The sequence below is a fragment of the Telmatherina bonti genome (assembly GCF_933228915.1).
Source record: "Telmatherina bonti genome assembly, chromosome: 23".
In the NCBI taxonomy this organism is placed as follows: Eukaryota; Metazoa; Chordata; class Actinopteri; order Atheriniformes; family Telmatherinidae; genus Telmatherina; species Telmatherina bonti.
In genome coordinates, this window is record NC_136632.1 from 29,006,983 (window position 1) to 29,020,722 (window position 13,740).

The 13,740-nt window shown below is 52.1% G+C and overlaps 1 protein-coding gene across 1 annotated transcript in view; it reads right to left on the reverse strand.

Annotated features, from left to right (window-relative positions):
• Positions 1 to 5,103: 5,103 nt before the first annotated feature.
• The window catches only part of stab2 (stabilin 2), a gene marked incomplete at both ends in the record, with an annotated part of 190,280 nt that continues 181,643 nt past the window's right edge, over positions 5,104 to 13,740 (reverse strand). The window contains 12 exons of the mRNA XM_079263431.1: positions 5,104 to 5,243; positions 5,469 to 5,694; positions 6,033 to 6,164; positions 6,244 to 6,354; positions 6,422 to 6,568; positions 6,636 to 6,755; positions 6,832 to 6,938; positions 7,019 to 7,184; positions 7,289 to 7,422; positions 7,881 to 7,932; positions 8,142 to 8,335; positions 8,745 to 8,852. Coding sequence (XP_079119557.1) covers positions 5,104 to 5,243; positions 5,469 to 5,694; positions 6,033 to 6,164; positions 6,244 to 6,354; positions 6,422 to 6,568; positions 6,636 to 6,755; positions 6,832 to 6,938; positions 7,019 to 7,184; positions 7,289 to 7,422; positions 7,881 to 7,932; positions 8,142 to 8,335; positions 8,745 to 8,852 — 1,637 coding nt within the window. The remainder of the gene's footprint in view (positions 5,244 to 5,468; positions 5,695 to 6,032; positions 6,165 to 6,243; positions 6,355 to 6,421; positions 6,569 to 6,635; positions 6,756 to 6,831; positions 6,939 to 7,018; positions 7,185 to 7,288; positions 7,423 to 7,880; positions 7,933 to 8,141; positions 8,336 to 8,744; positions 8,853 to 13,740) is intronic.

The window sequence follows — 13,740 nt, forward strand, 5'->3', positions numbered from 1 at the left end:
GAGCAGCTCAGACTGTCAGAAGGGATTCAGTGTGTCTGGGAGAAGAGCTGCAGGATCTGTGGAGCTGGGATCCAAGCTGCTGATCAGGAGACGACTTTGAAGGCATCAAATGAAAGACAAAGTCAGCAGCAACGTGTGAGAGGACAGCTCAGCATGATGGACAATGGGCTGCACATCAAGCAGCTGCAGGTTGGACTCCAGAGACAGCAGAGCGGTGTGAGACGATAGGCTGATGGAGGACTGGCAGGACCTCTAGCAGCTTCATCTTCCTGTCTGGGAGTCCTCATTGTGGGAAAGACACTGGATTTCAGACATTCTTGATGTTTCAGAGTCAGATCAGAGTAAAAGGGTGAAAGTGTTCATAGTGAAGGCACAGCCTGTCAGGAGGATTAGCTCAGGCTGCCAGGAGGACGCTCTGTGCTGTGGACGGCCTGGGATCAAACCTTATGATCAGCACATCGGCTTTCAGGTCCAGCAGCCAGAATGAAGGAGATAAAAGCACCAGGAGAAGGTGGGGTACTGTGGAGGCTCCTTGGTGGTGCAGTGGATTCAGAACAGGACCACAAGCCACCAGTGGTTCAGCAGCAGCTGGTTCAAGTCCCACCTGTTTCTGTGAGATGTATTTAGTTCACACATGTTTCATATTTATGGCCTTCCTGTGTTCCATTTTCCCCAGGAATGAATGTGGGTGTGAATGGTCTGCTGGCCCTGCGATGGACTGGTGTCCAGGTGTACCTGCCTCTCACCTGACCACTGCTGGGATAGACTCCAGCTTCCTCAAGACCCTGAACTGGACTAAGCAGCAGAGAACATGAAGAAATGCTTTAAAGTTGGTTTTCCTCCACCAGCATCATCATGTCAGCTGGTTCCACATGGTCCACCTGGGTCCACCTGGTTTTACCTGGTTTTACCTGGGTCCACCTGGTTTTACCTGGTTCCACCTGGTTTCACTTGGTTTTACCTGGTTCCACCTGGTTTCACTAGGTTCCACATGGGTCCACCTGGTTCTACTGAGTCCACCTCCCTCCACCTGGTTTTACCTGGTTCCACCTGGTTTCACTTGGTTTTACCTGGTTCCACCTGGTTTCACTAGGTTCCACATGGGTCCACCTGGTTCTACTGAGTCCACCTCCCTCCACCTGGTTTTACCTGGTTCCACCTGGGTCCACCTGGTTTTACCTGGTTCCACCTGGTTCCACCTGGGTCCACTTGGTTTTACCTGGTTCCACCTGGTTCCACATGGGTCCACCTGGTTCTAATGAGTCCACCTCCTTCCACCTGGTTTTACCTGGTTCCACCTGGGTCCACCTGGTATTACCTGGTTTTACCTGGTTCCACATGGGTCCACCTGGTTCCACATGGGTCCACATGGGTCCACCTGGTTTTACCTGGTTCCACCTGGTTCCACCTGGTTTTACCTAGTATTACCTAGTTCCACATGGTTCTACCTGGGTTTACCTGGTATTACCTGGTTCCACATGGTTCCACATGGTCCACCTGGTTCCACATGGTCCACCTGGTTTTACCTGGTTCCACATGGTCCACCTGGTTTTACCTGGTTCCACCTGGTTCCACCTGGTTCCACCTGGTTCCACATGGTCCACCTGGTTTTACCTGGTTCCACATGGGTCCACCTGGTTTTACCTGGTTCCACATGGGTCCACCTGATTTTACCTGGTTCCACCTGGTTCCACATGGGTCCACCTGGTTTTACGTGGTTCCACCTGGTTCCACGTGGGTCCACCTGGTTTTACCTAGTTTTACCTGGTTCCACCTGGTTCCACATGGTCCACCTGGTTTTACCTGGTTCCACATGGGTCCACCTGGTTTTACCTGGTTCCACCTGGTTCCACATGGGTCCACCTGGTTTTACGTGGTTCCACCTGGTTCCACGTGGGTCCACCTGGTTTTACCTGGTTCCACCTGGTTCCACCTGGTTCCACATGGTCCACCTGGTTTTACCTGGTTCCACATGGTCCACCTGGTTTTACCTGGTTCCACCTGGTTTTACCTGGTTCCACATGGGTCCACCTGGTTTTACCTAGTATTACCTGGTTCCACATGGTTCTACCTGGTTTTACCTAGTATTACCTGGTTCCACATGGTTCTACCTGGTTTTACCTAGTATTACCTGGTTCCACATGGTTCTACCTGGTTTTACCTAGTATTACCTGGTTCCACCTGGTTCCACATGGGTCCACCTGGTTTTACCTGGTTCCACATGGGTCCACCTGGTTTTACCTAGTATTACCTGGTTCCACATGGTTCTACCTGGGTTTACCTGGTATTACCTGGTTCCACCTGGTTCCACATGGGTCCACCTGGTTTTACCTGGTTCCACATGGTCCACCTGGTTTTACCTGGTTCCACCTGGTTCCACATGGTCCACCTGGTTTTACCTGGTTCCACATGGGTCCACCTGGTTTTACCTGGTTCCACATGGGTCCACCCGATTTTACCTGGTTCCACCTGGTTCCACATGGGTCCACCTGGTTTTACGTGGTTCCACCTGGTTCCACGTGGGTCCACCTGGTTTTACCTAGTTTTACCTGGTTCCACCTGGTTCCACATGGTCCACCTGGTTTTACCTGGTTCCACCTGGGTCCACCTGGTTTTACCTGGTTCCACCTGGTTCCACATGGGTCCACCTGGTTTTACGTGGTTCCACCTGGTTCCACGTGGGTCCACCTGGTTTTACCTGGTTCCACCTGGTTCCACCTGGTTCCACATGGTCCACCTGGTTTTACCTGGTTCCACATGGTCCACCTGGTTTTACCTGGTTCCACCTGGTTTTACCTGGTTCCACATGGGTCCACCTGGTTTTACCTAGTATTACCTGGTTCCACATGGTTCTACCTGGTTTTACCTAGTATTACCTGGTTCCACATGGTTCTACCTGGTTTTACCTAGTATTACCTGGTTCCACATGGTTCTACCTGGTTTTACCTAGTATTACCTGGTTCCACATGGTTGTACCTGGTGTTCCTGGTTCCACCTGGTTTTACCTAGTTCCACCTGGTTTTACCTGGTTCCACATGGGTCCACCTGGTTTTACCTAGTATTACCTGGTTCCACATGGTTCTACCTGGTTTTACCTAGTATTACCTGGTTCCACATGGTTCTACCTGGTTTTACCTAGTATTACCTGGTTCCACATGGTTGTACCTGGTGTTCCTGGTTCCACCTGGTTTTACCTAGTATTACCTGGTTCCACATGGTTCTACCTGGTTTTACCTAGTATTACCTGGTTCCACATGGTTCTACCTGGTTTTACCTAGTATTACCTGGTTCCACATGGTTCTACCTGGTTTTACCTAGTTTTACCTGGTTCCACCTGGTTTTACCTAGTATTACCTGGTTCCACATGGGTCCACCTGGGTCCACCTGGTTTTACCTGGTTCCACATGGTTCTACCTGGTTTTACCTAGTATTACCTGGTTCCACATGGTTCTACCTGGTTTTACCTAGTATTACCTGGTTCCACATGGTTCTACCTGGTTTTACCTAGTATTACCTGGTTCCACATGGTTCTACCTGGTTTTACCTAGTATTACCTGGTTCCACATGGTTCTACCTGGTTTTACCTAGTATTACCTGGTTCCACCTGGTTCTACCTGGTTTTACCTAGTATTACCTGGTTCCACATGGTTCTACCTGGTTTTACCTAGTATTACCTGGTTCCACATGGTTCTACCTGGTGTTCCTGGTTTGACTTCCATCAGTCTAAGTTTCTGTCCTCTACAGAGAGATGGACTGAATAAAACCAGCCAAAATGATGACAGTGAACCCATCACATGTCAGACAGAATAGCTCAGACAGTTAGAAGTTACTCTGATAATTGGAGACCTGCTGGGTTCCTGTTCAGTTCCTGTCTGTATGTTTTTATACTGGACCATCAGCATTGCTTTGCATCCTAAGCAACCAGCCTACGCTACATAACTAGCATGGTGTAGAGCTCCACCAGTAGATGGATAGCTCACTTAGAAGCTCCTCTGCTCCCCTTACGGGACACGCTGGTTCGCTTCCACCTTAAGGCCTCGTAGTAGAGTGTATAGCTGAGGTAGGTAAGGAGAGAGTAGGCAGGAGGTGCAACTAGCTGAGGAAAAGGCAGGAGTTATCTAGAGAGGATATGTAGGGAGGGAGGAGACAGGAGAGAACGGCGGGGTGGAGGAGACAGGAGAGAACGGCGGGGTGGAGGAGACAGGAGAGAACGGCGGGGGGGAGGAGACAGGAGAGAACGGCGGGGTGGAGGAGACAGGAGAGAACGGCGGGGGGGAGGAGACAGGAGAGAACGGCGGGGGGGAGGAGACAGGAGAGAACGGCGGGGGGGAGGAGACAGGAGAGAACGGCGGGGTGGAGGAGACAGGAGAGAACGGCGGGGTGGAGGAGACAGGAGAGAACGGCGGAGGGGAGGCAGTTAGGAGACAGTGGAAGTGTGTTCAGACAAGGAGGAGATAGGAAAGAAGCTTGCAGGCAGTACACACCAAGGAGTGGAAGTAGGTAGGAGATGGTGGACAGGGAGGAGATAGTAGAGTTGAACCAACTTGTCTCAAAGCCCTGAAGTCTCATCCATCTCTAACTCCTTTACCTACCATCTATAGATCTGCAGGTGCTTCTGTTACTGTCTACTCTGATTTACCTTCATTCTAGGTGCTACTTCCCTGTTTTACACTACAGAGACTCACATTCCTACTCCTTCCCACTGACGCCCTACTCTACACCTACCTACACCCCCCCAGTGTATAGCTACGCTGGGTGGGGTGTAGGTACACTCTGCTACGAGGCCTTAAGGCAGAAGCGAACCAGCGTGTCCCGTAAGGGGAGCAGATGAGCTTCTAAGTGAGCTATCTATCTGCTGGTGGAACTCTGCGTCATGTAGCATAGAAACGTCATGTAGCATAGAAACGTTTCTTCAGGGAATAAAGAGACAATCCCTCCCTCTGATGGGGGAGCACTGAAGGTGCTCTTCAGGTTGACTGAAGGCGGACGTGAACCAGCATGTCCCGTAAGGGGAGCAGATGAGCTTCTAAGTGAGCTATCTATCTGCTGGTGGAACTCTGCGTCATGTAGCATAGAAACGTCATGTAGCATAGAAACGTTTCTTCAGGGAATAAAGCGACAAGCAAGGATCCATAACTCTGATCGGAGAGCATTGAAGCTGCTCTTCAGCTTGACTGGGCCGTCGCCCTGTTGCCATGGCGACAGGACCTTTATGAGGACAAACCGGACCGAGTCGGATCGGACTGAAAGGATTTTATTTCCACAAAGAAACCGTTCTGGAGGTTTTAGAGACAGAAATCTTCTGCTGGTTCCATGAGGTTTTATCTGTCTGCAGCTTGATTTTACTGCAGCTCCTGAACACACCACTGGTCCAGCTTGCTGTGGACCTGCTCTGGCAGTAAAACCGGTCTACGTCTGGTCTGAGGTTCTGGTCGGGCTCCGCTGTTCCACAGAAGTTTCATACGAACCTCCATCCACTTCATGTTTGTCCTCCACCTGCAGACAGTCAAAGTCGTCCTCGCTCGGTACCCGAATCTGTTTTCTCAGAGACTCAACTTGGATCTGATCAGCAGTGGGACTCACTGTGACGGCAGGTTTCATGGACTTTATCGGTTCTGGTCCGGATTCATAGACCGGGTTACAGATGCTGTGGCTGCAGTTTGCTGCTGCAGCTTCATCCTCGCCATCGTCCTCCTGTTGGACCCAAGACGGAGACATTCAGCCATTTACTAAACCCAGTAACAGGAGTAATCAGATTACTGTAACATTGGAAAAGCCATGTATGCTTGCGCACACGGCAACGTTCCGCTACATGCGTGTTTCTCGTCGTAACTAAGATGTAAACAAACAAAGGTAAAGATCAGCAGATAAGATACGTTCGTCGTCTAACGTCGTCAGTCCAGACGTCCATCCTGCAGTCAGCGTCTGCAGATGGCAGCGGGTTGCTACGGCAACAATGGCTCCGCTGTAAAACGGCTGTGGGATTAGTCTTTGTCCCAGGCGTAAACGTGTAAACATGTAAACAAACTCACCTTGAAGTAGTGGAAGTGGAAGGATTTGGTGTTGCGTCGGTGGAAGTGATACCCAACAAAGACCACCGCCACCACCAGAACCACCAGCAGCACCACGCCCACCCCCATCCCGGCCTTAGGCACCGCCAGCATCTGCACATCCAATCAGGTGCCACGTCGCAGTCAGCAGCTTAGGAGGACTATGACATCACTATGACATGACATCACTCACCTCCTGGTGGGGGGGCGGGGCTTCAAGGGGTCTCTGGAGGATGTGGATGATCCCGTTTGAGGCAGGAAGGTCGGACAGAGTGACGAAGCGGTTATTGATGTAACAGGATGCCTGAGGAGGAAAAACGGGTCAGTTTTCAGAACCAGAGCCGGGTCAGATACGTGGGTTAGATTCTGACCAGAGCAGATGGGTTCAGCAGGTCGGCGACTCCGAGGACCGTCAGGCTGCCAACGCGTGTTTGGATCTGGCTGCCGTTCTTCAGTTGGCCGATGGGAAGAGCCCGACCCACGGACAGGTGGACCTCAATGTCCCGCTGGGACAGAGTCTGCGGGGACAGACAGGTCAGGACGCAACGGGGCTGAAAGCCAGAGCAGATGCTGGATGGGACTTGCCTGGTTGTCCGGCAGGGCGTCGTTGTCAGGAACGAAGAGCGTGGCTCGCAGCGAGGCGTCGCTGAGCCGGTTCAGGAACAGCCGGCCAGACTCTGACGTCCCCGAGTACTTCAGGATTTGCTACAGAAGAGGATAGTTAAAGATCCCACCTGGAGCTCTGTCAGGATCTGGAGCGCCATCGGCAGGAATAACTCACTGTGAGGAAGTTGGAGAAAGATGGCGTGGACCGTAGAACCTGCAGGAGGGTTCCCACGCAGCTGAAACCATCTCCAATGAAGCCGGGTCGACACTCACATATCACCTCTGAAACCGATCAAACTGGATCAATATGAGACGTCGATCCATCATACATAAACATCCGTCCATCCAGATCTTTATCTGACCTTTGATCCGGTAGCAGAAGGTGTCCCAGGTCTCGCTCAGGTTTTTGCGGACTCCGTAGTCCACAATGCCAACGTGTCCAAATCCACAGTTGGGGTTGGAGTAGGTGGTGGGGTACGCCACCCGGGCCTGGTCCAGCCAGCCGGCAGCACACATGTTCAGCCCGGCCTGCACAGGGAGACAGAACCAGCAGTAGGAGACTGGATCAGAACCACCAACAGACCCGGCCCGGCCGAACAAAACCCGTCCGCCTGTGTGAAGTGTTCACTGACTTGCTGAGCGTAGGACAGCTGAGTGTAGGTAGCCAGGCTGCCCCCCTGCGTCATGCAGGCCTGCTCAGCTGCAGCGTAGGTCAGCTTGTAAGAACCAAGCTTTGAACGGTGGTGGAAAACTCCTACAGTCGCATCTGCACACAAACGCACCACGGAATGGAGTTTACACACACTGCTCAGGTAACAATCAGGTGGTCTCGCATCCATACATTCCCTTCCAGGTTAGGTCATGGAGACAACAGGTCCCAGAGGGAAACATTGACTTTCCCGGTTCAGGACCTCGTCAAGGAACCTGAGGTGGCTCCAGACACCTGATCCACTTCTTGTCCATGTTGGATGTACCATGGGAAAAGAACTGGAGGTCTGGACCTGGTTCCAAGATGAGGCCAGGAGACGGGTCCAAACTTGTTCCTCAGACGAGAACCAGAGACGGGCCCGGACCTGCACCTGGTACGAGGACTAGAGGGTGGCCCAGACCTGTTCTCTGTAGAAAAACTGGAGGCAGTCCCCGACCTGCACCCTGGATGAGAACTGGAGGCCCATAGAATGTAGAAAAACAGACCCCCCCCCCACGCTCTCCTTGTGGTTATACCTTCAAAATGGAGGTCAGTACATTTGGCATCTGGATGGCACTGCCCGTTGTCCTGGAGACAACGGCTGATTGGCACTTGCTTAGCCTCGCAGGACACTCCGTCTCCAATGTAGTTGTCCTTACATGTGCACTTCTTTTTCCCCTACACACACACACACACACACACACACACACACACACACACACACACACACAGAGTTTGTTGGTCGGTTCTGTTGACACCTGACCATGTAAACAGGTAAAGCATGCTGTCGTCCTCACCGGAGCCGTCATGGAGCAGGAAGCGTGCTCGTGGCAACCGCCATTGTCCACGGAGACGCAGGGGTCTACGGGCAGACAGGTGAACCCATCTCCAGAGTAACCCGTCACACATGTGCAGCTCACCTTTTCTCCTTTCTGGTGACATTTAGCCTCTTTAGCACAACCGCCATTCCAGATGCTGCAGGCATCCACCACTGCAGAGACATCAGAGGCGCTTCAGGTGTCTCGTGTTTACATTAAGACTAACTGCTAGCATGGGACTCCTAGCATTGTAGAAGCTAACTGCTAGCATGTTAAAGGGTATCTGCTAGCATTGTAGAAGCTAACTGCTAGCATGTGAAAGGCTAACTGCTAGCATTGTAGAAGCTAACTGCTAGCATGTGAAAGGCTAACTGCTAGCATTGTAGAAGCTAACTGCTAGCATGTGAAAGGCTAACTGCTAGCATTGTAGAAGCTAACTGCTAGCTAGCCTCTGTTCTAACATTCTAAACAGGTCCAGATTCCTATAGTTTAGTTTTACACTGAACCATGTGGACATCATCACACAGATGATACACTGTAAATCTTGTTAGCCACGTTTACATGGAAGCACTCTGTTCGTACCTGTACAGGTGTTTCCGTCTCCTACATAAAATGGCCGACATACACAGGTGTTGTTTTCCTTACAGACGGCTTTGGGAGAACAGGGTGGCGAACACTGGACCACCTGATCTGGAGACAAAACAGACACTGTTAGTCTTCAACACATTCTTCACCTATAGAGGACTCACCTGTAAACCAGGTGAGTGACCCCTGAACCAGATGAGTCAACCATTTGTGATGTGACAGCAAAATCCACTTACTGGTCTGGTCTAATCTGCTCCAGTGAAGGAAATCCCAAATCTCTCTTTTCCCTGTTCAATAATATGACAAGACCCCCAGACTGGTCTCCACTCCACCGACTTCTGCCTCTCTCCTCTGTCCTTCCTCGCATCAATGATCCACCAACAACTTGCCTCTGGAGGAGCTGCTGCTCCTGCTGCACCTCCATTTTTTTCCACCACCCACCCATTGTCACCCAAACTTTCCAGCTGTCTGCTGTCTAGTGTTGGCTTCTCTCTGGTTCCTTCCATCCTCGCCATTGTTTACTCCTCCATCAGCACCGGACCTGTTCCATCCAGAACCGGACCTGTTCCATCCAGAACCGGACCTGTTCCATCCAGAACCCGGCCGCTCGGATCAGAACCCGCAAATCTTCTTCATATAATCCCCATAGTTCACCAGCTCCACTCTGCCTCCTGCTCCTCCTCTATGACCTCCTGCTCCTCCTCTATGACCTCCTGCTCCTCCTCTATAACCTCCTGCTCCTCCTCTATGACCTCCTGCTCCTCCTCTATAACCTCCTGCTCCTCCTCTACAACCTCCGGCTCCTCCTCTAAAACCTCCTGCTCCTCCTCTATAACCTCCTGCTCCTCCTCTATAACCTCCTGCTCCTCCTCTACAACCTCCTGCTCCTCCTCTACAACCTCCTGCTCCTCCTCTACAACATTCTTCTTCAGTCGCTCTGAAACTTTCTTCCATCTGAGCTCCGGAACATCGACCTTCTCCTATTATTCAAATCCCCACTCATCTGGTGAACTTGGTCAACTGTCTTTAACCATTTTAATTATCTGCTTTGTTCGTCTTGTGCAAATGTCTTCAATGTTTTTTTTTACTTTTGTGATTTTTTTTTTTTTGTAAGGTGACTTGTGTTTAGAAAGGTGCCAAGAAATAACCCATCCATCCATCCATCCATCCATCTTCTGCTGCTTATCCGGGGTCGGGTCGCGGGGGCAGCAGCCTAAGCAGGGAAGCCCAGACTTCCCTCTCCCCAGCCACATTTGCCAACTCTGCGGGGGATCCCGAGGCGTTCCCAGGCCAGCCGAGAGATGTAATCCCTCCAGCGTGTCCTGGGTCTTCCCCGGGGTCTCCTCCCAGAGGGACGTGCCTGGAACACCTCACCAGGGAGGTCCAGGAGGCATCCTGACCAGATGCCCGAGCCACCTCAACTGGTTCCTCTCGATGCGGAGGAGCAGCGGCTCTACTCTGATCTCCTCCCGGATGACCGAGCTCCTCACCCTATCTCTAAGGGAGAGCCCGGCCACCCTGCAGAGGAAACTCATTTCAGCCGCCTGTATACGAGATCTCGTTCTTTCGGTCACGACCCACAGCTCATGACCATAGGTGAGGGTAGGAATGTAGATCGACTGGTAAATCGAGAGCTTCGCCTTCTGGCTCAGCTCCTTCTTCACCACGACAGACCGGCGCAGAGTCCGCATTACTGCAGACGCCGCACCGATCCGTCTGTCCATCTCACGCTCCATCCTTCCCTCACTCGTGAACAAGACCCCGAGATATTTAAACTCCTCCACTTGAGGCAGGACCTGACTCCCAACCCTAACCCTAACCATGGTCTCAGATTTGGAGGTGCTGATTCTCATCCCGGCCGCTTCACACTCGGCCGCGAATCGCTCAAGCGAGAGCTGGAGATCACGACCAGATGAAGCCAACAGGACCATGTCATCCGCAAAAAGCAAAAAGCATCCGGCGGACCCTCCTCTCCAGGCCCCCTGAATAGACCTTACCAGGGAGGCTGAGGAGTGTGATTCCCCTCCGGTCCCCCTTCTTAAAAAGGGGGACCACCACCCCAGTCTGCCAGTCCAGCGGTACTGCCCCCGATGTCCACGCGATGCTGCAGAGGCGTGTCAGCCAGGACAGCCCCACAGCATCCAGAGCCTTAAGGAACTCCGGGCGGATCTCATCCACCCCCGGGACCTTGCCACCCAAGGAGCTTTTTGACCACCTCAGTGACTTCAGCCCCAGAGATAGGAGAGTCCACCCCTGAGTCCACCAGCTCTGCTTCCTCATCGGAAGACGTGTTGGTAGGATTGAGGTGGTCTTCGAAGTATTCCTTCCACCGACCCACAACGTCCCGAGTTGAGGTCAGCAGCTCCCCATCTCCACTGTACACAGTATTGATGGAGCACTGCTTCCCCCTCCTGAGCCGCGGTGGTGATCAGTTGAAGCTCCGCCCCCCTCTTCACCCGAGTGTCCAAGGCATGTGGCCGCAGGTCCGACGATACAACTACAAAATTGATCATGGAACTGCGGCCCAGGGAATCCTGATGCCAGGTGTACATATGGACACTCTTATGTTGGAACATGGTGTTCGTTATGGACAATCCATGACGAGCACAGAAGTCCAATAACAAAACACCATTTGGGTTCAGAGGGGGGGGACCATGCCTCCCAATCACTCCCCTCCAGGTCTCACTGTCATTGCCCACGTGAGCATTGAAGTCCCCCAGCAGAACTATGGAGTCCCCAGAAGGAGCACCCTCCAGCACTCCCTCCAAGGACTCCAGAAAGGGTGGGTACTCTGAACTGCTGTTCGGTGCATAAGCACAGACAACAGTCAGGACCCGTCCCCCCACCCGGAGGCGGAGGGAAACTACCCTTTCATCCACCGGGGTAAACCCCAACGTGCAGGCACCAAGCTGGGGGCTGATGAGAATGCCCACACCTGCTCGGCGCCTCTCACCATGAGCAACTCCAGAGTGGAAGAAAGTCCAGCCCCTCTCGAGGGTTCTGGTTCCAGAGCCCAAGCCATGCGTCGAGGTGAGTCCAACTATATCTAGCCGGAACCGCTCAACCTCGCGCACAAGCTCAGGCTCCTTCCCCACCAGAGAGGTGACGTTCCACGTCCCTAGAGCCAGCTTCTGCAACCGGGGATCGGACCGCCAGGGTCCCCGCCCCTTGCTGCCGCCCAGCTCACACTGCACCCGACCCCTACGGCTCCTCCCGCAGATGGTGAGCCCACGGGAGGTGGGGCCCATGCAACCCTTTCGGGCTGAGCCCGACCGGGCCCCACGGGTAAAGGCCCGGCCATCAGACGCTCTCGTACCCCACCTCCAGACCTGACTCCAGAGGGAGGTCCTGGTGACTCGTGTTCGGGCAAGGGAACATTTCCACCCATGATCGCAGTCATCATAGGGGTGATAAGAAATAACATATTATTATTATTATTATTATTATTATTATTATTATTATTAATAATAATAATAATAATAATAATAATAATAATAATAATAATAATAATAATAATAATATGTAGGACTGCACAGGAAACTGATGGTCTTCTGCTGCCCTCTTCTTGCTACTGTAATACTGCAGCTTGTGATTCTGAGGATGTATACAGTAGGTGGCCATACTGGACTTCATTCCAGCATTATCAGAGCGATACTTACTCTGTCGGACATCACATCGGTCTCCAGTCCAACTGTCCTGACAGAAGCACTGTCCCGTTCCTTTCCACCCGTCGTCACATGACCCGTTCTCAGAGCAGTTACAGGCTGGAACACAGACAGGAGGCTGAGACCCGGATCAGATGCAGCTCAAACACTCAGCCTGCTGCTCACCTTTACAGGTAGGTCCGAAGAACCCGATGCTGCACAGCTCACAGGCCGTACCCGTGAAACCTGCGTCACAGGTACAGGTCCCGTTGCCAAGTAGACCGTCGTCACATTTACCGCGATTTCCGCAGGGAGAGCGAGCTCCACCTGGACATGCTGCGCAGAAGATAGAGTTTTCCTAAAAACAGGGTGGATGTCATTTTTAACCAGCCAATGCTATCAGAGATGTTAGCTAATGCTGCCTCCATCCCATGATGCATCTGGTTTGTTTCTGTAGACGTTTCACACACGGACTCAGTGTCGTTGGACTGTGGGGACCTTTTCTATTTAGAAGGCCGGAGTTACTTCTAAACAAAGGCGGACATTTTTCTCTGCTTTCCTGATTCCACCTCCCTCCCACTTTGGCCTACTACTTGTCCTGTCTGACTCAGAGCCTTTTTTTTACATCTCATTCCTCAGAATTTTAACATTATGGATCTGACTGGCTGGTCTCTCAACGCAATCAATTTAATTTTTTCTCATCCTGGAGATTAGCCAGAGGGGAGCCCGCTGGATACATTCAGGACTCATGGACCAGGTGGAGAACGATGTGTCTGGCGGTCTTGTCCTCTGAGGACGTGGAGGATGTCTGCATCTTTGGATTTTTGGTGATCGGGATTCTGCTGATTGCCGCTGGTGGAGTCCTGATCTACCTGAAGACCCGTGAGATTCTGGCAACGATTGGCAGGCTGCCAGAATTCCGTAACGGTATGTGCGGAGCTAGCAGTGCACAGACTCTTGCGTTGACCGGACTCGACCGTAAGCAGGATACCAGTTTAGCCCAGACTGGTCATCTTTTTGTCACTTCTAGAGCTGGTACGCAGAATTGATAATAACATGGAGAAGATGTCTGCTAGGATCGGTGGAAATTGACCCCCCCATTGGGCTGTTTGGAGCTGCCAGCCTGAGACCTGCTATGGACTCAAGGCTAAGGGCAAATTATTTTCCTCGCCTGGAACACAAGCAACAATCATATTTGGATTCGGCTTTTCAGTGGCCTTGGGCCAGCGCAACCCCCTCTGAGAACGGAAGAAGAGATGTTCATAGATGCTCTGTCCCCCCTCCTCAACCACCCCTGCCCCTTCCCACCTGAATCACTGCCTCCTGGACTATGTGTGTATCTCTTCTGA